The sequence below is a fragment of the Protopterus annectens genome, chromosome 3.part1 (assembly GCF_019279795.1).
Source record: "Protopterus annectens isolate FY-2018-M chromosome 3.part1, PAN1.0, whole genome shotgun sequence".
NCBI classification, from domain to species: Eukaryota; Metazoa; Chordata; order Ceratodontiformes; family Protopteridae; genus Protopterus; species Protopterus annectens.
Window position 1 is genome coordinate 711,229,465 of NC_056732.1, and position 23,711 is coordinate 711,253,175.

General features: G+C 41.3%; 1 protein-coding gene across 1 annotated transcript in view; it reads right to left on the minus strand.

Annotated features, from left to right (window-relative positions):
• Positions 1–2,281: 2,281 nt before the first annotated feature.
• The window catches only part of EIF3H (eukaryotic translation initiation factor 3 subunit H), an 895,984-nt gene continuing 874,554 nt past the window's right edge, over positions 2,282–23,711 (minus strand). The window contains exon 8 of the mRNA XM_044067066.1: positions 2,282–2,514. Within this exon, the coding sequence (XP_043923001.1) occupies positions 2,417–2,514 (98 nt within the window). The 3' untranslated portion in view covers positions 2,282–2,416. The remainder of the gene's footprint in view (positions 2,515–23,711) is intronic.

The following is a 23,711-nucleotide window of genomic DNA, read 5'->3' on the forward strand; positions in this document are numbered from 1 at the left end:
CATTCACTGCAGACTATAACGAACTCTAAACTCCAGTATGGCAAAGGAGAAATGTCTTCCACCTACCCTGCCCAAATCTTGATTCCTTTTCCTTTTCTGTCCTCAAGGTGGCATTGTAATGGGATCCATGGATCCTGCATTGGACTGAAAAGATCACAAAGACTCCAGTCATGAATACCTGATAAAGATCTTAAACAAATGAGCTTATACAGAACTTTTTTTCATTCTTGGATCAAACCAGCTGCAGCAAATTGACTAAGGAAATAAGGTGGCTACAGCCCGTCTTTATATTCCAATGCATAAGAGATTAAGTCATGTATCGGACGTATGACCTAGGGAAAGTAATGTTTTTGCACCCCAGACAGATCACCCATTTGTTAGGAATACTGCATCAGTGATTTCAGTCAGGACATCTTTTCTCTCTAGGATCAAGCCAGCTGCAGCAAACTAATCAAGAAATAGAGGTAGCTACACCCTTGAACATAACTCATTTTAAACAGTGATCCAGGGAAGTAAATCCTCTGAATTCCAACTGAAGAAAAGGACAGGTACGAGCTTTAGTCCTTGCCTGTCAAGTGTCAGATCAAAACACTCACTAAGCAAACAGACATTTATGAAAAGCAGCTACCTTTTAAATTCGTGAGCATGAGGCCTGCTCTCCATTTCTTTGGCCTTTTAGCAGAGCTCAGCCAAAGACTTGAGTTTTGCAGAATGTCCTCACATCAGTCTTGATGCTAGGTGCTATGCCACATAAGCAGTGTATATTATGAGACTTTCCCTCTGACAACTGCAGACAGCTACACTGAATAAAGTACACTTACAGCAGTGTTTCTTATGGTGTTCCCTTTTCATGCAGTAAGATAATCCTGGTAAGGGTTCCTGGCTTATTACTGGTTAAGTGAACTCTCCAAAGGTTTTGGTGTTTAGGAACCAAAATACATAACTTTTCCATGGTGTAAGACAGGATAAGATCAAAACTGAGATGCAAAAAAGAACTGGTATGTTCAGAGATAAGGCTAACTCACCTAGTGTGATACATTATGTCATGACGTTTGGCAGCACTAGCAAGCATATTGAGTGTATGAGCTTCAGAAAAATATGTTAAACTAGGACGCAACAGGATGATCCAAAGACCTATCAGGGGGCATACCTGATGTTAAGATTTCTACCTCATAGCTCCACAATCTGGGGTTCAATCTTGACTGCCAGTGTTATCTGCATACAGTCAACACACTGTCCCCATGTTTTTTTTTTCCTGGTATCACACCTCCCTCTCCCAAAAATACATACTGGATGAACGGCTACGCTGTGTGTATGCATGTGCGCACACACACACACACACACACACACACACACACACACACACACACACACACACACACACGAGTAATACATGTGTGTGCATGTATATATATATACATACATATATATATATATATATATATATATATATATATATATATATGTATGTATGTGTGTGTGTGTGTGTGTGTGTGTGTGTATATGTGAGCGCTCGCGGGCAAGTATACACACAATATGGATGCAATAATGCACAAGGGAAGCATTTTACAATCCCCGGGCATACGGAAACATTTGTACCATATACATCTTTAAGTGCTTCATTGCACTTACAAAATGAACATCTGTATTTTTCTGCATTTTTTAATTTTACATTTATCAGTATATGTATGAAAATTATAAAGGTTTGTGTATTTTAAGATTCCTCTACCCATTTTAAGTAACCAATTGCTATGTAGGATTATAAAATTTTAAATTTGTGGAATTCTGGTATGAAGTATTTAGGGTAGTATTTTAACAGCCCCTTCTGTCAAACTGTTGTGCAGCCGGTTTTATAAAAAGTTGCTAACACTATGTGGCACCTCAACTGAGTTGTGGCAAGTGAATAAATTCAAATGAAGATATCTGCATATAAGTAACATGGTGCTTCAGAAAAATGTACACAGTTTCCCATGTAACACAGACTCAAAAATACTTTAAAGGCATCTTCAAGAAATGAAATACACATTATGTACAAGCAGTTATGCTTTCCCAGTCATTTTAACTGACAGGCAGACAAAGCAAGCAACAGCAGTTTTATGCACACACATAACCAAGCAGTGGCGTAATAAAACAGTCTGCACAAAAGTTAAAAAAAGATGAAATCGTGTAATAAATAGTGCTGAAGTGGTTTTATTTTTATGGGAATTTCTTTTTTTTATCATTTTGTAAGTGAGCCCCCCCCATTGACTCCAGTAATTAAGAAAAAGACAAACTAAACAGATTGGGCGAAACACATTTTATTTGTAACATTTCTAAAACAGTAAATTAGCTTTCAAATTCACGCAAAAGCTATTTTTTTTTCATAAAATGTCAATTCTGGGCTGCGTGTCTCTTTTCCTCAGCAGCTATTAACTCCTCAGTTAATGTGACCTTGTAGAGCTTCAGCCATGAACAGCTTTCCAAGGTTCTGGGATGCAAATTCTTTGGCATGCTGGCAATAGTTGTTGATTTGACCTGATAAAATTGAAGGAGGAGAAAAACATATAATTAAGCAAATAATTTAGGCATACTGTCAGAGTTTCTCAACATATTTGAATGAAAGTTGCAGCACTTGGTTATTCAATATAATAAATGAATGAATCAATTATCTCTCACAGGTTCATAGGTTCTAACTACATACGCAGTCCAGGAGACCATTAAAGTGTTTACCCTAAATTCCAACTTACCCCACAGCATTGCCTGGTTAAGTGACGTCAAGGTCACACAGTAGGCAAATGACAGTGGAAAGATTTAAAACCTGTATCTTTGTCACATGATCAAGCTCATTAACAAATTGAGAGATTTAGTCCTCTGCAGTAACTGCTAGAAAACTCTGGTTATTCTTTATGCGAGTACCACGGCCTTAAAAAAGGACTATCCATTCAGCTTAGATTTCTGTAGCAGTACACACCTGTCCTGGACTGGATGACTGAGCTGTCACTACCTGCATATGAAGGGTGTGGCATCTAAGCCACTGTAATATGCTAAGCTTCTCTAAAAGAGATAAAGCCCCAGAATTAATTAGCACATAGAGCTTGGAGCTCTGAGCTCCACCCCTGATCTAAAAGAACAAATGCTTAATATGCCTGCTGTTAGCTCCCACTTGTACTGACATATACAAAATACATATTTCTCAGGAATTTATAACTGTACTTCAAACAAACATTGCATACACTAAGCATTAGAACATGTGCACTTTACTGCAAATATGGATTATACCTAGGTATGTTTACTTAGTGGTTCTCAAGCCCCCTTCCTACTTCAGCTTTCATTTCAGAAAAAGATCTCTCATCAATGCAGTCATTCCACCAGGCACAATTCAAACACACCCTTCCACTCAAATGCGCCAATACTAAAACTGAAAATAACAGTAAATGAGGACATTGTCAACAGCTGAAGTTTTCTGTTTTTTTATTTTTTTTATTTTTTTAAAGTATGGTCATGTAGCATAAGTACTTACATACTTACATTACCTCTAGTATTGTAGCACATTGCCATAAAGGCAAAAAAATTCTAACTTTTACAATTATTTTAATTTGAAGTCTTACATTTAAGACAGACTCCCAATTTAAATAACAGTTATGTACTGGGGGCAGAATAACACAATCTTAAAGAATACAGAAAAGGGAAAAGGAAACCAAGACATTTTATGGCAAGACATAAATGGACTTAAGTCATACACTGATTGAATAGGTACACAGCTGTAATGTGACATTTACTTTACAACTATTTACTGAGTAAGTGGTCTAGTCAAGTGACCCTTTTCTGTTGCAAACTGAGCAAAAACAGAGCAACACAGATCACCAAAGAATATATAATACAAATAACTAAACAATGACGTGTATATAATGAAAAAAAAAAAAAAGTAAAAATAAGAATAAAATGTGCAAAGCAAGCAAACTTATAGGATAACCTGTTAATTGCAACAATAACATCTAGATCATGTCTCCTAAGTGATCATTTATACTTGTGCAGAACAAGCTATGCACTTGAAATCTCGAAAAAGGATCAGTGGATGCCTGCCGTTTTTAGCATATGAAAATGAAGCCTACTGAATTAATTCTTCACATTGAGTCAAAGACTGCCATGTTGTGATACCATCTCATGGTAAGTCCTCCTCCTTTGAGATTGGCACTGGTTCTACATAAATTCACAAATGTTCCAGAAATTCACAATGTAATCTACAGAACTACAGGCTATGACTGATTAAACTTACCTGGAAGAATACAATTTTTAATTTTTTTGTTAACAGCATTTAACACATCACGTATTTTTCTATTCGCACTTACATTTTCACTTGCATACATACACTGGCAATTTGCATGGTACCAGCAATAACCTATTTTTTTTACACTTTTAAATTCAAGTCAGGAAGTCTTGCAATAGGCATACGTTTCATTTCCTCATACTCTTATCATTAACATTTAGAAATAATTGTAGTAACCCCCCCCCCGGGTTAATTCTTATAGAGCTATACTGTCTACAAACCGGCTGCTCCCCTTTATCCTCCACATTCTTGGTTCCCCCAAGCACCATTTACTTTTGTATACACTATTCCCCTTACTAGTGTCTGCCTCCTTTTCACCTCTTGCTATCCCATTATGTTTCTAACCTTGTACTGCAAGTGATTTGGCTTTCTTCTATTTCTTCACTATTGAATTTTTTTGCTCCTACCATTACCACACCTACTAATTTTTCCACATTCTCCACTACCTGTTCATCATAACCCATCCCAGAGGCCATACACTAACCAACCTATTCAAATCCTCTCTGAATTTAACTAGCCTGGGGAAATCCCAAAAAAATGCATTCCCATCACACCTCCAACAGTCGCTTGGGGTTCTTGGAAATCTCTGTTAGTCTAGCAGGGGTACAGAAATAATGGTGTAGGAAATTCTAAACAAATATCCTACACCTCCTTGCCTTAGGGGCATATCTTGGTAATTGTGGTACATTTGACTAATGCTCCTCCACAATCTTAACCCAAAATTCTCTCACACATCTCCAACTTCTTATTTATTTTCTCTGAGTTGTTCCTACAGTGTACTATACATTTCCAAGTGCTTTGCACCCCCATCTGCCATCCTTCTTTTATTCAATTCAAATTATATTACGTGGGTTACCCAGTCTTAGTCTACTCTGGGCTATTTGTTTCCATCTTGCTACCAATCCACTGTATTTCCATTCCAATTCCCTTGGGAGACAATACCTTGCCCATTTTTTCATCACATCTCTCAATATTTGTAGCCAATATCTAATTTGCTCCTATCTCTGCAGTTATCTTCGTAATGCAGATTCGCTCTCTTTCTCTTTTGCATTCCACCTGTGGACAGTATTTCCTCCTTCCACTTCAACCAGTCTCATCTCTCATTATTTTGTTCACCACCTTTTGCATTTTCTGTAATACTGCTTGCTTCTATCCTGCCCCTATCGTTCCTCTAGCATTGTTTCTAACAGGTCTGGCCCTCACCATAATCTCTTTTATTTTACAATCATCCTCTTCCCCAATCCATTTTGTACTAGGTATCTATTAAATACTGCTACTTTTCAAGTTTGTAAATACTTTGTAATTTCTGGAACTCCCAGTCCTCCCCTGTCTGCAAGCAATATCAGCATTTCCCACACTACTCTTGGCCTTCCTCCCTCCCATATAAAGTTCCTGATCATTTGCCTAGCTTTTTGCAAAAATCCTTCTCATGGGTTCTGCCAAAACACCTGACCTGGACAGCAAAATTGTGGTAATATAGTAAAGTTCTGTTACTGTTAACCTCTGGTAATCTGATAATGTGATAGATTTCTTATTATCCAATTGTGTCTTTACCTTGTTATAAACATTTTGATATGCTCTTTCCAAAGATCCCTCTACAGTTTCTTGCAACCACATTCCCAAATATTTTACTTCTTCCCTCCAAACATTTGCATTACTTTTTCCTTCAACCTCTACTAGTTTTAAATTTATACCCATAATCTGTGTTTTGCCTTTGTTGATCTTGTATCCTGCCAATTTTCCAAAACATTGTAGTATCTCTCAGATTTCCCAGATCTTGCTTTGGATCTGTTATTGTCAACAAGATATCAGCAGCATACACTGTAATCTTTCTGTTTAATCCTCCCTGTCATACCATTTTACTGAAGAGTCTCTGGTGGCTAAAGCTAGTGGCTCTTGACACAAGGTAAACAGGAGTGGTGAGAGTGGGCATCCCTGCCTGGTCCCTCTTTCTATTATGCCTCTGATAAACTTGCCATAATCTTTACTCAAATGCCCTGGATCAACTGGTCAACACCCCCACCAGAGGTGACAACATATTGGACCTGGTCATCATCAACATGGGCAACCGGTGTTCCACACCGGAGGTCAACCCCTCGCTAGTTAGATCTGACCATAAACTAATCAGTCTGGATATCCACATTCCGACACCACCCCGAAAAACTTTTCAAAAGCAAACTTCACGTTACTTAAGACCGAAGTGGGAAGTTTCAAATCCCCATGCTAAAGGATAACGCTGTCCAAGTTGCAAAATCCTTTACTAATGCACTCTACGGGCACCTACAAGAATGCATGGATCGTGCTATCCCAAACAAATCCAAGACTCACTCCTCCAAGAAAAGGAAACCAGCCTGGTGAACCTCCGCCATAAACAAGCTATACAATAGAAGGAGGAAACTAGTACAGAAGAGAGTAAAATCCCAAGAATGGAAGACATCCCTGATCAGTATCAGCAAGAAACTACTTTCCCTCATAAATCATTCAAGGCTAGCTTCGAAAGAAAAATTGCCATGGACTCCAAAGATAATCACAAGGCATTCTTTAGCTATGTCTAGAATCTACGTGGCAATTCTCAGATCTGCTCAGAGTTAGTGCAGAATGGCACAAAATACACTGAACCGACCGATATAGCCAACATCCTGGCAGACAGGTTCAGTGCAAACTTCACCCCCCTCTCACCCCCAAAATGGGCCCATAACTATACCAGAAGAATGTAGTGCCCCTGAAATCACAGACACTCAGAGTAAAACAGCCCTCTCCAAAGCCAAAAACACAGCATCAATGGGACCGGATGGTGTCCCAGGCTGCATCCTACATGAGCTCAAAGAGGAACTAACCTCTCACCTAAACACACTGTTTAAACTCAGCCCATCCACAGGCTACGTGCCCACAGAGTGGTGCACAGCAATGGTTATTCCACTCCACAAAGGTGGAGCAACAACGGACTCCGGGAACTATTGCCCTATAAGCCTGACTAGCTTGGTCTGCAAAGCTATGGAGCACATCATCATGGATCTCATTAACAGAGGCATTGGGAACCTCCAAACACTGGACCGTAGCCAGTTCGGTTTTGTTAAGGGCAGATCATGCCTCCTAAACCTGGTGGACATCTTTGAGACAGTTACCAAGGCTATAGATGAGGGAAAGGTGGTCCACACAGCCTACCTAGACCTCGCAAAGGCCTTCGGCACCATTCCCCACTCAGGTATTATAGACAAGCTCACCAGCCTGAACATAAACCCCTACTTCACGAGATGGGTTGCCAACTGGCTCATGAACAGAACCCACATGGTAAGAGTTGCGGGAGCTAGGTCTGACTCTAAACCAGTTACAAGTGGCATTACCCAGGGCTTAGTCCTAGGACACCTCCTGTTCAGCATAAACTTCTCAGAGGTATAGGCAAGCACAGGACTATGGCTGACCAAGTTTGCAGACAACTGCAAACTAGGGGCTATAACTGACTCTCCAGCTGACACAGACATCCTCCAAAAGGTCTCACTGAGACAGATAGCTGGTGTCAAAACCATGGCCTCAAGCTAAATGCCAAAAAGTGCATAGTCATCCCCTTTGGAAAGAACAAAGTGCTCACAAACTACCACATAGGTGGTAGCCCTCTAAATACGGAAGACGTAATAAGGGATCTGGGGACCCAAGTAGATAGTAACCTCTACTTTGATAATCACATTGCCAAAGTGGTTAGAACATCCTTCTATGGGGCCCACCTAATCACAAAAGGGTTTGCATCCAGATCGAAAGAGGTCATTGGGCCCCTCTACGCATCACTCATCATACCCATCATAAAGCACAATGTCCAATTTGGGATGTACCTTACAAGACACCTGCAACAAGTACCTCACCAAGAGGATCACTGGCCTCAAGGAGATGCCCTATGCAGCTTGACTGAAGAAACTCCAGATGTACTCGGTTGCATACCGCCTACTCAGAGGTGATTTCTGCCTGACATACAAGGCCATGTCCGACCCAGAAATGATGGACATGCTCCACCTAAAGAAAACCATATCCCCTCGAGCCACACACTCCAGGGATCTAAACCTCACCACAACAATAAATAGAATGTGCTGGAGGGATAGATTCCTGTCCCAGAGACTTCCCATGCACTGGAAAAAGATTCCAATCTACATTAGGCAGAGTTCCTCGCTAACCCTCTTCAAGAGAAACCTTGACGAGTGGATGGGAAACAAAGTTTATCCCAGGGATCACTTCAAAGGCTCTACTGGATAGAGGCACAGGGAACTAATCTAAGGGGGCGACGAAAGCCAGCACATTCTGGCTAGGCTTATAAATGCCTTCAAGCAGATAGCCTAGTACCTACCTATGAACCTACTCTTGCTCTAGCTCTTTTAAACAGTCCTTTTAACATTTCAACCCAGGTCCTAGGAAAACCCTATTTCAGCAGCAGAGGAAACAAATACTCCCATCTTACACTGTCATCGGTTTGTGGGAGGGAACCCTTTAGTAACTACTACAGAAGTGTAGTAGTCCCGACGTCAGCAATTCAGAGCCAGCTAGAGGGTTTTACAGGGTGGGATTAATTTAGTTTGAAACGGAAACAAACATACTACAGAAAAAAAGCTTCCGAGGAGAAAAACAGTGGAATAAATAATTTTTTTTAGAGCTACTGTTGTAAATGCATGTTTGCAGGATCAAATAAAACGGATGAAAAGACACAGTAAGTTGAGGAATGTGATTTAATATTGCATTGTTCTCCTTTAAAAGCCTTCTCTACATCCGAAAAAAACAACAGGCACTTCATTTTTCTGTTGTTCATCCTATATTATTAGCATTGTTCTAAGTGTATTGTCTGCTGTCCTTTTTAATCTGACAAGCCCATTTTGGTCCTCATGTATTACATCTTGCAGAATTTTTGCTAGCCTATGGGCAATTATTAACATAACATATTTAAAATTATGGTTTAAGACCAATATCAATCTATATCAGGAGGGGAATAAAGGATCTTTCCCCTCCTTATGAACTAAAGCACAGTTTCTCACTTTTGTCAAAAAAAGGCAGCTTCTGTATTGCATTTTAACATGAAATTCACTCTGTTCTGTGATGTCCCAAGTGAAATCCACTTGTGGACTTCAGAATTTAAACACTACATCCAGCTTTGACTTAAACTGTATCCTTCATCTTTTGCTTCTCTCCTAGGTTCTTAAAAAAAACTTCATATGCCTGTGGACCAAAGAGCAGCTCTCAGTTCATGGGAATCGTGCGAAGCATGGATTTTATGTTTTCAGCAAGAGGCTGTGTACAGTCATGCATGTCTTCTTAGGACTATCCCAGTGGCAGTTGCTCCAGATGCTGCATCAGCAGCATCATAAGCACATTTAATACCATACTTACTAAAATTAATGGTTATTTGAATGAGTTGGCCTAGACTGTGGTGGTGGTGCTGCGGTAGCGTTGTCGCCTCACAGTTAGACGTTGCCTGTTCAATTCTCAGAGCGTCTTCTGTGTGGCGACATGCGTGAATGGGCGTTCCTTCGTTGAAGGTTGTGCGTTAGGCCCGGCAAGCCAGCACGTAAAAATCTACTGCCAATCATTAGTGGACCGGAGTTCTGCTGTGGCGACCCCTAACCGGGAAAAGCTGAAAAGACACAAAATTTGAATGAGTTGGCCTAAGAGTGCTCCTTGTTCGTTTTTTGAATGTTCCAACATCTAAAGTAGTTGTTCCTAGAACTTCAAAATATGAGCCTGCAAATTAAAAGTGCTAAACACTAAGGTAACAGAAGTATAATTCTGCTTACCATACCTGCCCAGCAGTCTTTCTTCACCTTTGGGTAGTGTATTTTTTCCATATCAAAAATTAGCACCCTTTGTAACTTCCAGACAGGGTGTATTATGGTTTGCTACCGGATTTATAAAATTTGTCTGGCCTTCTTGGGGCTGGATGCTAAGAATCTGGGCCCTGTACGTTGACTTCAAATCATTTAGTAAGGGTCCTTGCACAAGGGCCACAGCCTAATTGGGGGTGGGGTTATAGGCCAACAACTGTAAAACCCTCTTTTGAAAAACCTGCAGCTACAACATATAGGAAATCTATCCCCTCCAACACATACTTTCAATATGACAGTAATCATTCTTTACACCAGAAAAAAAGTTTTGTGAGGGGATTATTTGCTCAAATAGCAAGGATGACCCCTGAGTTGAGAGTATTTTATTTAAGAGTCCATTACATTTAGAAAAATGGTTTTAGAAAGGGGTACCCTCAAATGTTTGTAATTATTTATGGTGATCTGCTTAGGAACAGAAGATAGATGCATTTTCCTTTATTAGGTTCTAATGATATGAATAATATCAAATGTTTTAAGAAAAATGTAGATTTTAATAAATGTATGACTGTTGAATACAACAGTACATGTAAGTATGTTAGGGACAGTATAGCACAGTTGTGTAAGAACTTACCATAAATCAAAGTTATGTACTCGCCATAACTATGCATCTGTGTTGTCCATTTTCATTCTTCCTCAACTTTATGGTTACTGGATCTGACCTCAAAGCAGACTCAGCCGCATGCAGTAGACTTCGGATCCAACTCTCATGCTCCTCTCACTACCCATAATGCCACAGTCAGCCAACTATACCTCAGATGGAGTTTGTTGCCTTACAAATCCTAAGACAGAGCAGGAAGAAGGAAGGAATAGCAAGCTAGGGCTCAAACCTGGAACAAAAGGTTCCACAATATCCACAATGGTACTCTAGAAGATGAAAGGAAGGGGGAAGGAGGGTGGGGAGTTGAAGATAGATTGAGTGCATCCAACTGTCCTTGCATAAAAAGAGTAGAATAGACTGAACTGTGACCATTTGGAACTTTGACTTCTTCACAAATTGGTTCAGGTTGCTTAGATCCAAAATTGGACTCGGGGGGGGGGGGGGGGCTGGCTTTTTTAGCACTAAAAAGAACCTTGAGTAAGTCTTAAATCCTCTTTGGTCTGGGGGGACCTCCTGGATGACTTTTGTGTAGCATGTTTTGAATTTCCAGAGCTGCAACTTTACTCTGTGCGAGATGTCAGAAAGCTTTTTTCTTTTGCTTTGGTGAATTTGGAAAAATGGTATGAAATAACCTCTGGATATTATTTTTAGCATATAGAAATGCAGGCATCTGGATGCAAAGACAAGCATCTCCTAACTGCCTCCAGCGGTGGATAGTCGGGCAACCCTTCAGGAACGTTTAAAGGGTCTGTCCGAAAAAGAATCCCGGAAATCCTGATTTTGCGAGTCTCCCCTGCCATGAGGACTGCATCTTCCATTTGAGCCCCCCCCCCTGCGCTTCTGGAGGAGTTGTCCGTGCGCGAGTCCTGGAAAGGTCCCTGGGCTTTACAGAATCTCTGAATCTGGGAAAAGAAACACCGACGAGTAGAAAAGCGTATCCCTATGGCAGACAGGGTCTTTCCATCCTGTTCACCCCAGGAAAGTGTTTCTTTTACAGAAGAGCCAAAGGAAGACATTCCATCAAAAGGAGTACTGATGAAAGAAGAGAAAACTTGAAAGGTCCACAAAGTCGCATAACGGCATCCAGGCATGTCTCCTAATGGCTATGAGCTAACTAGCCACCCGTGAAGTAACCTCCGGAATCTTAATCTCATGGATGCACTGGAAATGGACAAGAGACTGGCCAGCCATGAAGAGGAAATCTTGTAGTCTTCTACAGACATGGACTCCAAGAGGGATTTGGAGAGTTCCAAAGTCACATCTCTCTGTAATCTTCTAAAGTGTGCTAAATAATTCAGGGACCTCAAGGCAAAGGTCTCTGAAGCAAATATGCACTTTCCAAACTTGTCCAAAGCCCTGGACTCTCTATTAGGAGGATGGACAGAGGAACTCTGCTCCACTAGTTCCTTCTTCGTGGTTGCCACCACAACCATAGCATCAAGAGGGACTCCTTTGCTCCAATGTGGTCTGCCCTTCGGTGGTATCAAAATTTTGTCTGACTGTTGCAGAATTGGCTCAACAGAGTCCATTTTTTTCCATGCCTGGTGGGAGATCAAACTGACAAGCTCACCTGTCGTGGAGTTACCAAAGATGTAGATGGGCCAAAACTAAAAGCTTTCAGAAAAACTGACTCCTCCGGGAAAGAGGCATCTGGAGACCATCCACTTTTTTTTTTAAAGAATTTCCAGGATGTCTCGGAATGAGATATCATCCAGTGGACATCTGAAGGACCCTTCTCCTTCGTCAAAATCAGTATCCTCAGTGAGAGATTCCATAGGGGAATCTACAGGACTCCTTTTTCACGTTCGGTTTTGGGGGGCCTCTTCAGTAGGAAGATCTGGATAGGTATCTGAAGAGAGGGCAAGTTCAATGGGAACTGTCTGGATGCTAGATGGTACCATTTGTCCCTGTGGAGAAGGCCTCATAGGCTCACCGCTAGGATTCAAAGGGGGAATGGATGCAGGACCAATGGATGAAAGAGAGGTCGAATCTTTTGGTCGAGAGAGAGCCCTCTCCAATACCTTGACAGCTGACTGACAGGAGCAGCCACGGTTGGCCGCACTGGACCTGCCAGGCCCTGGCCCTGCCTGGATCAGTACCTCAAGGAAGTAGTAGGACCAGAGCTGTCCAACGCAGAGGCTCTGAGGGGCAATGACTGCTCTAATAACATCGGAGTGGATCCCAACTGCCTTTTCCCAGATCTGACACCAACGCTTCCACTCTGACACTCATCTCAATCCAAGGGAACCAGAGCAGAACTAGTCAGGGAGGCTGTCAGAGTTGAAGACCTAGTCATATTCAGAAACCGCACTAACATTCTCAGGGTTCCTGGACCCAAGGGCTCCAAAACCAGAAGATAAATCGGAAAAGGCAATATCATAACATGAGAAGTGGGCAGGAGGCTCATAGTTCCAATGGGAGATGAGCTAGAATAACCCCCTTCTGAATCTGAAATCTGAGGAATTTCCTCATCACCCTATCCATGTTGGCTTCTGACAGATTTCTGGTGGACCTAATGGAAGAGGTGGTTGATTATGGTCTAGACTCTCTCCTTGACATCCCCTGAAGAAAAGGGCAGTGCATCTGAGGAGACACTGGTTCAACTGTGAATCCAGGTGAGCGAGTTCAAGGAGATTTTAATTGGAATAACAACTGGATCCAAGGTCGTTAGATCAGAGTGTTTTTTCTTAGGATCCTATGAAGTTGGATGCAAAGTTTTCTTGACTTTTTGTGGTGGCTCCAATAATGATGGAACCGAGAACAGGTGGGGGATCTCTTGGAGATTCTTGGACTCAGAAGATGACTTTTATAGATTTGCTAGAGGTTTGAGCACCTGAGAAAAAGGAGGAAGCAAACCTTTAAGTACCAATTTATTGCACCTGTCATTCACAGCTCTTGAATTAAATGCAGCACAAACGGAGTAGTTAGTGTTAAGGTGTGCTGCTCCGAGGTAGTAAACGCATTCCCTGTGGGCATTAGAACTGGAAATCTTATGCCCACAGAAGTGCACTTTTTAAATCCTGTTGTTTTTTTCTGCCATGTTGAAAACAGCAGGATTTAGAGAAAAAACAGGTAGAAATAAAAAGCATAAAAAACAGATTTTTTTTTTTTAAAGGAAAGCAGGCTACCAACAATAGTAAAAAAGAATACCCTCTAAAGGATAGAAAAGGTTAAAAACAGAAGTACCCGCCATGGTATTTTAGAGGCTACCAACCAGTTTGAAAAAGTCAAAGTTGTGATGTTATAAACTTCGCAATCGGAGTAGAACTTGAGTGTTAGAGAAAAAAATAGGAGGGGGTGGAGATACAAGTATAGAAATATATTAAAGAGATAACCACTTATAAAAAAACCTGAAATAATTATCCAATATAACACTCAGAAAGGGATCTGCATTTTTGTGAGATGGCAGCCAATGAGATCTGAGGTATTGTTGGCAGACTGGGGCATTATGGATAGAGGGAGGAGCTTAAGAGTTGCACCTGAAGTCTAGTGCATGCTTCAGAGTCAGATCAGAGGTTGGATCCAGTACCCATACACTGAAGAAAGAAAAGGACAGCATCAGATCAGTAAATGTCTTACTGATCACTGTTGCAGTACTCTGAAGAAATGGGTTGTCATTGCTGACATCCGGCTGGGGTATCAAAGCTTAACATTCCCTAGGTAGTACAGCCAACGTGTGAGCTCAGCCCATTAGCATAGTGGTATATAGGTGAACAAGCATAGATACTCAGACTACTTCCAAGCCAGTGGCCTGAAGACCTCTAAGAGAGAGTGACGGGTCAGCTAGGAGGAGCTAAGCAGTAAATGGTAAGATAACCTCGGTTACGTCCCAACCTACAGGGCAGAAAAGGAGTAATAAACATGGTAATCAAATAAGAGGGGAAAGAGGGTGGGAAGGAATAATGTAACCATGATCAGGAGGACATCTACTGTTATGGTAATTTCTTACAGGAGTGCACTATGTCCTAACTGCAATCACTTTTGCAGTATGCCAAACAAATTGGTGATTTCTGTGGGGTTGGCTAGTTAGTCAGCACACTGTCCTATGATGCGATGCATATGATGAGCAGGGACATGCTCTCTGGCTGGCCAAGTCCCAGACCCTTTGTGCTAGTCTGCACCATTGGCATGATTTGGTACCTCCTTGCGTATGTACCACACTGCAGTTGTGTTTGTCTGTGAATAATTGATGAGGATCTGATTTCCAGACATGTGAGAAAACCTGAAGAGCATGGATGAGGCCATTACCTCTTTCAGGTTAATGTGTTCCTTTTTGAGTTTGGGCTGCCATCTCTCCTGTACTCTATGGGTGCCTGTCCAGGCCCCCCCCCCCAAGCCTTGCCTTAGGCATATGTACACATCTGAACTAGGGCTGTTAGGATGAGGGAGGGCCCCAGGTTGAGTTTCACCTGAGAGCCCCTTTCTGAGACAACGCATGAGAGGAATCAATGTTTTCCAGTACCAATTAATTTTCCTCATATGGAACCTGGCTGGGGGAGCATCAGAACAGTTACTGCCATGAACCCTAGAGATCTTAGTATTTCTGTGGCTGAACATTGGTCGAGGTAGGAAAGGCTGTGAAAGTAAAATGTAAGGTTCTGCACATTTTCCTTAAGCAAATGGGCCTGCAATCTTCTGGTGTCCAATCTGCATCCCAGGAACACTAGGTCCCAAGTGGGCTGGAGGGATGACTTTTTGTAGTTGACAGCGAGTCCCAACTGCAAGAGAAGGTTGAGAGTGAACTGGAAATGCTGCAGTATGATATGTGGAAAAGTAGGGAAAATTCTGAATTCCCAGAGTTTGGCAGAAGGTAATCACTGCTGCTAGACATTTTGTGAAATCTCTTGCGGCTTTGGAAAACCCAAAAGGCAAAAAAGTAAACGGAACATGAGATGAGCCATAACAGAACCTGAGGAATCTCCTGCAGAGGGACGTATGGTTATATGACAGGCAACCTTTAGCTTTAGAGAGACTAGGTATGCCTGCAGAAGTATGAAAGGCAACAATGTGTGCAGGGAGAGCTTTTAATGGTTGACACTCTTATGAAAGTGTTTAGCAGAGAGAGATCCAGTATATGCGTCTCCATTGCCCCTCTTCTCTTGGAGCTAGAAAGAGCCTGGAGTAAAAACTCTTTCTTACAAATTTGTTAGGCACTGGTTCTATAGTGCTTTGTGCCTATAATTCTTGAAGTATGGATGGTAGCCAGATGGACTTGGTTTTGGGGAGGAGATATACCATTCAGTGGATGGAGTGCTTTCCAAGACATGGCACAAGATTTTCTTATGATAGAAAACACAATGTTCTGTAGTGAACATTTCTCAGCTTGAGATTGACTAAGCAAGGCTTTTGGAGAAGGGCAGGAGTGGTGGAAATTTGTAGATGGTCTTACTGATTCTTCCCCAAAGGGAGGACTTGCAGATATGGTATACCTCTGTGGTTTCTCTTGAGATCTCTTTCTGGGTGCCTTCTTGTGTTTTTGAATAGGTCTGGAGTCCCTTCTAACACAAAAGTGGGCTTGGATGGGTAAATTCCTCTGGTACCCAGGCACAGATGTTAGTAGAATATGTCTGCAGTATTTCATTGTTTTGCCTTGCTCTTGTAGACCTTTAAATAAGTTTGCTGCTTGTGGGCCTAACAAAAGGTTTGTGTCTAAAGGAGAATCAATGACTTCTGGAATGGGTTGAGTGCACAGCCATGCACATGGCACAGCCAGTAGCAGCTGCTCGAGACGAGGCCTCCATAGAATCTTAACTACATTTTATACTGCGTCTGGCTACCTGAACACCCTGATTAAGCAAGGACAACATTTCTTGTTTAGAATCTGATTCTTGTGAATCCACCACCACCTTGTTTAAGGAATAAAGTATGGATAATAGGCATTTTGTCATCTGGGTCTGGTAATTAATCACCCTGAATGCCAGAGCAGAGGATGTATACACCAATTTTCCTCACAAATCTACTGCCCTACTGTTTTTGTTTGAAAGAACTGCATTTGGCATTAGAAAGAAGTTTAGAAAGTTTTTCAGAAGAGAGACTAACTGCAGAAGGGTTAGCTACAGGATTCTTAGACAAAGGTTCATCAGAAACTTTGTAAGATCTGTCTGGCCTTTTGGGGTTGGGAAGCTGCAAATCAGGGAGAGCAGAAGCAGACTGAAAAGTATCAAAAAAGGCCTCCAGACCTGTAGGGAGCAGAGGTTGTAATACCTTTTCTGGACCTATGTAATCTGTTTAGACTACCACTCAAAGTGTTTTATCAGGTTTATAATTGTCTCCTAAAATGAAACATCTTAAACAGAGGAGTCAGAGGAAATGGAGTCTCCGTCATCATAAGGAATTTGCCCAGGTGACAGTACTGGAGAGGAGTAGGCCAGAGAATGGCCAGAGTCAGAGGCCTCTTCATCTTCGGAGGAAGATAAACCTACAGTAATTTTTGAGGTGTAGGAGGATGAGGGTGGGAAGAAAATGGAGGTTTCAGGGTCATGATGGTCTTAAGCATGCCTTGAGAAAAGTACATTCATTCCTTCTTCCTAGAAGAGGGAGGAGAAGAGACGTGCTTAATTTTCTGCTGCTTCATCTTTGGTGTGACATGTGCCTGAACCAAGCTGGGTGGTTCAGACCCCTGATGCACCTTGATTACCATACCGGAGATCTCTTCCCAGACTAGAATTTGAGGGATGCCTTTTGGCCTATGAAATGATGTTCTGTGGATTCTGGAACCTCAGCTGGTGTGTCAGAATCACAGTGGGTTGACTGTGTATCTAATCTAGGCCTTTTGAGATTTTTCTTGTGGGGATGAGGTATGTCTGGATGAAGTGAGATCTGCCATCTTGGAGTGGGCCAAATGCTTGAGACACTAAGTCACCAAGAAAGTCTTGCACAAAGACAGATGGGATTGCAAAGTCTTTGGCACAAAGGGTGTATATTTGCTTGGAATTCTGCAACAGTGATCTTGGTCAAGATATCAATAGATAGTGGAGTACATTTGAATATTTTCCTGAAATACTTCCATGTTTAGAAAAGGGACCTAGGTTTAGTTACAAAAGGACACTTGATATAAAGAATACTTTAGAAAGACAGAAAAATAATTTAAAATACATGAAATCTATGAAGAGGACACCTAGCTCTGGCTCATGAAATCAATGTAAATACATTTTACAAAAATCAGAAATATATATAAAAGGTTATGGAAATTTTAACTAACCCCAGTAGCATTGTTTACTTGGCCACGTGTCAGTCCTGCCTAGCTTATTTGGGCAAGACTGAAAAAAGCCTTAAGGCGATGCAATTATGAATATACAAGAGATAAACAGAAAAGAGAGATACTAATAATGCATAAAGTAAGCACGTACTATGGTGCATGGAATTTAAAATTCTTCAAGTTCGCAGTCATTCAGAAAACAGACAAAGATCTGAGATGGGGTCTTTGGGAAGAACGGTTAAAAATGAGTGAGTTAGCATGGCAAATTAGATTAAAGCCAATAGCAATCGAGGTCCTGACAACAGGATCTCTATCAGAAATGCCCTGATGTTAAGGACTGCAAATCTGTAACTTAATTTCTTTTTAAAATCAAGAATAGTACTGCTTTATATGTTTATGACAAACTAATGTATAAATTTCTATGATCATAACTTGTGATTTTAAGAGTAATTTTATGTTAGATGCATATGCACCGATTTTTAGTAGTTTTGATTGGTTTACATGCATTTAAATGGGATTGCTGTACTTGTACCTCAGATTCTGACAAAGTCATATGGTTGATGAAAGGGCTTAATTTGTGGACTGTGTATTAAAGTACTTGCATGTGACTGCTGCTAGTGGTGTCTTTCATTTATGTCCATGTGTCAGCCTCCTTAGGGGCATTGTCAGGGGTAGGTGACTCCCTAAAAGCTAGGCCTAGGGACAGTACAAGTGCTACCAGCTCAATGGCATCCTTGAACCCGAAAGCATTTAGGGTGTCCCTCTGACTCCTCAGGCTCAGAATGTGATCTTCATAAACAGATGTCAGGATGGCTGCTATCAAATGCCAAAGAAGTTCTACAGATAAACGCTAAAAACTTTTTCCTGTTTTAAATGTGCTAGGATAGTGTCCCTTCTTCCTTTTACAGCCTTCAGCCTAACATTCCTACAGATGTCACAATCCTCCATATTCAGCCAAATGTGTGAACCATTGAAATCTGGCCCCCCACCTCAAAGGTTCTTCAGAACTATAAAACGTCAGACTACAGAAGTAGGAGGAGGAGAGGAAAGGAAATTCTCTGCTAAAGGTGCAGGATAATCCAGACAAATTTCTGGAAATATTTTCATGGTGAAAACCGGAGGTGGCATTTTATGAATCATGGTAGGCCTTCCCCCACTAAAGGGAGAAGTGTGACCCATGTTGTATGGTCTTTAACTCCTGAATGATGTTTGCTGATCAAAGCATCTCCTTCTATAAAATGAAAAATTATCTTACTCTCAGAAATAAAGGTATATGCAGAAACATGAACACAATCAGAGAAACTGCCTTTACCTTCCCCCTGGACTCTTTAGCAGAGTCAGAAGACCCCCCCCCCAGCCCTTCTGGAATCAGGGTAGGTACTCCATGATCAGAGATGAGATCAGTACACACTTTATTTACTTAATAAACTTTTTTGATTTGGTCACTCATACTAGACCAGCAGCCTCTTTTCAGGGGAGACCAGAAGTGGTATTCATACCAACTAGGGGAAATATGGCCAAAGCACCAGGAAAATCTTCCTACTCTTTTTCTGTTTGCGAGCGAGTGGATGGTAACAGGAATGAGTGATATGAAGGAGAAAGAGCATGAAGACTGCTACAGTTTGCAGCAGAATACAGGACAAACTTTGGAAAAAAAAGTCAAAGACAGCAAATACGGATGAGGAAGAGTCAGCAAACATGCCTATTGTCAAAGTAGTTGCTGAAGACAAGAGAGAGCACATTGTGGTTTCAGTACTTGCAGAAGGAATTTTGGAAGACTCTTATGCGCTAAATGATGACCAAAGATGAACCAGAGGACAATACTGCTATTACATGGTTGCAGGCTGTCAAACAAGTTAAGGAATGTTTGGAAGACAAAGTGGGGTTGCAAGGTGAACCACAAACACCATTGCAGTCCAGTCACAGGAAGAAGGATAAGAAGTGGTTATAAAGAGACAATATGCAGTGGTGACAGCTGCTTCAGAGAGGGGAATATTAATCAGAAAAAAAGCCTAGATTAAAGATTTCTTAAAAAAAAAAAAAAAAAAAAAGGCTTGGCCATTGACAAGTTCGTTACACAGTGCAAAATAATTGAGGCACTAGGATTTGATACATCACAGTTTCACTCATTAATTCAATTTGAAAAGAAGCAGTTTTGTGATGTGACATCTGAATTAATGAACAAAACTGTGTATGCAACTGACTCAAAGAAGAAAGAGGGTTTTTGTAGTAAATATGTGCTTCAAGTAGTTACTTGTGTAAAAAAAACAATTTATTTTAAGTCGGATTACCTAGAACATGAGGACATGAAGGACTACTTTCTCTCCGGGATTCAATAAATTCTGTGCGTATTTCACACAAAGCCTACACGGAGTTTATATGTGTGCTTGGTGATGCACTGTGAGCAGCATTCATTGCATATTCATGCTGCACACCAGTTTAAACATAAATAAGCAAAGTTACATGGCTGACAACAGTGTTGCCAGCCAGGAAACTGTGTAAGCAAACACGGTTAGCACTCCTGTTTAATTCAAAGCACTGAAGGTCTGCATTTTTCGCGGAATGCTACAATAATCAGCAGGGCTTCACAGATAGCTCTCAATCTCATAGTGCAAGACATGTGGACAAAGGTCAACATAATGATCCAGAAATACAGACCTCAGAAATAAAGCCTAGATTAAAGTTTTTTTTTTTTTTTTTTTTAAACAAAAAGAGGAGGTTTGGACACTGACAGGTATTTGCCCTACAGAAATGTGCTAGAATAACCAGGGATTTGTGTTGAGATATGTTCTGAAGGATTTGAAGTCTGAAACTCATATGAATGCTAAGTATATGGTCCAAACACAATACAGGACAGTGTATCAGTGCAGAGTATTGTGAAATCCAATTCCTGGCATTCTGCACTGAAGTTGTGTAAATGATCTTTAAGGGTACATGGACTGCCACGTAAACTCTGGGGAAGTGTGTGTATTGAATAGGGACACACAGATGAATTGTAAGTATGAACATAGGGAAAGACGACAGGTAAAACAACCTAATGTACAGCAGATGAGGTCATGTCAATGGAAGACAGTTGTAGCAGCAACACCAATCACATATCAATATGGTACAGTAAGAACTGCACAGCGAAAATGCATATTATGTGACTGTCACGGAGACATAACAATAGGGAGGATGTCTGTGTGAGATAATCTTCCCTTACTTGAATAATGCAGAGGACATTTGTCAAGGACTGACATACAATATCAGAATAATACCACCAGTAATCCCCATGCCTCTGACAAAATATATAATTTAAAATGTTCAGAGATGACTCTGCACAAACACACCTGTACAACTATTATATGTTCACACTCTATGAGAGTAATCACGCACACTATCCTGCCACATATATATATAAATAAATACAATCCACACTCACAAATGTTATCCATGCCATTAATGTCAAACACCTATGCATGTAGTGTGTGCACCACCAGAACAAGTAGCGCACACATACATCTGGTGTCATTTGATGGGGGTTCTGCACCATCAGACAGTAAAGTTTAAGACACAAAAAGAATACCTAGGTATGGCCAATAAGCTGTGTGACAGCTTACTGTGACAAAGGTGGTATACTTCCATTGCACATCAGTGGAAGATGTGTAGGGAGGTACATGAAGAAGGGTGCATTGTATTCAGTTATTGGTGTGATGAAGCTTGAGAACTATGGAGGTATTATGGCCTCTGATGTGGATGTTCTTCACATACTTAGTACTTGTTGCATACAAGGGAGTAATCAGCACTGTGACCACATGCTCATGGATGTTCCACTTACCATCTACCCCAGGACAAAGGTAACATACCTACTGGTCTGATTATAAGGTGTGATGCCCACATTATACTTGGGTTGTGTGTTTGTTTTCTTGTCATAACACAGCCCCCCATGTTTTCTTTTCATTGCAGGTGCTGTCATGGCTGTGGCAGTAATCTTTGGTGTGTGTTGATACTGTCTGAATTATACAAACATCACAGCTGTAGTCGATGATTGCCCACAATCTGTAGTCCTTCAGGCAGCTGTTTAGTGATGTCCATTACCTTAGATAATGGACAAAAAAGAGCCTAGCAGACAGCCTTAATGTAAGGACCTGGTCACTGGAGCTGAGATATAGGTCACTTCACACATTTCAACATGGTTAGATGCCACGTAAGTGATCCGCTTGTCTACTCACTTGGTGATATAGCTGTTTATGGCCACATATGACAGTGCTGACTGAATACCTTGGTGTGGATTTGTGTCAAATGCTTTGGCCTGGTCATGTTTAACAGGATGATAGTGTTGTCATCAAGCATGCCCTCAATGACCTCTTTGAGGACATGTAACAGACATGATGTAGCAGTAACAACTCATACAGGTCTGTTGCACAAAGCCGGCATATTACTAGTGTCCGTTTAGAAAAGGTCCATGATGACATGTTGTCTACCTCACAGCTGAGGATAGTCAGGATGCGTCTATACATGCATGCATCATGTGCTGTCCCCCCAAGCTCAGATAGATGTACAGTGATGTACATCCCTCTACGGGAACACAGCCAGTGTGGAGGGCGTGTTAAAGTGTGTGTTCAACCATATCAGGAAGGTGTATGTACTGAGTCATGCCATAGGCAATCTGTGATGTTGTCACAGTCCATTGATGCTGTCTGACAGGCCTGGATGAAGGTAAGACTCTGCATACTGCCTATCATGATCTGGCCTAGGATTCTGACACAACCCTCCACTCAGGTAGCACTGAGAAACTCTCCCAGCTTGGGGATTAACCCTTACGTCACTGGATGTTTAACCAATTGGCTCACTGACAGAGCACATACTGTGAAAGTTGGTGAATCAACCTGCACCAGAAGAGCTGTCACCATTGGCGTACCCCACATTTTTGTGCTTGGCCCTTTACTGTTTGGAATCTATTTCTCGACAGTTCAGGCTAAAGTATAGCCTTTGGCTTACCAAGTTTGCTGATTTTTGCATATCGGATGCAATCATTGAGTCCACGAATGATAACATACTACAGGAAGGGGCTAACACAGAGAAATGATTGGTGACAAAGCCACATGATCTCTAGATGATGAATGCAGAAATATGTCTATTTTTGTCCTTCTGAAAAGTGGAATTCCACACCAATTACAGCACTGACAACAGTTCTGCTATGCTAAAACCCAGTGATGCAAGCACTGGGAACACGTGTAGACAGCAATCTGAACTTCGACCACCAAGTGTCCACACTGGCATTGAAAGCTTATGTTGTGCACATCATAAGTCATGCCATAAGTCATGCCATCAGATTCAGATCTTAGGATTGTATGACGGCAATGTACTCAAATCTCATCAGAACACAGACAGAGCATAATGCTATCTTCTGCATGTGCCTTACCAGACATAAGAAGCAGATGAAGAGACCATAGGGGTTTATTATCACCAAGAAAACACAGGGCCTACAAACCATACCATGAAGTATGTGGACAGAATGAAAGTCATGTCACTGTAATCTGCATCATATAGGATGAGGTGGACTTCTGCCTGGCCTGTTGGGAATAGTGCATATCCACAAATCAGATACAGCTGATGACATCAGCAGTATTTGTCAAAGAGGATATGGTAATAATAGTGTCCCACATGCTGGTGTAAAAGGCTCTCTGTAATGTCAAGCAAGAGCGCATACACACACACACACACGTGCGCACACACAGACATACAGACACGCACGCACAGACATACAGACAC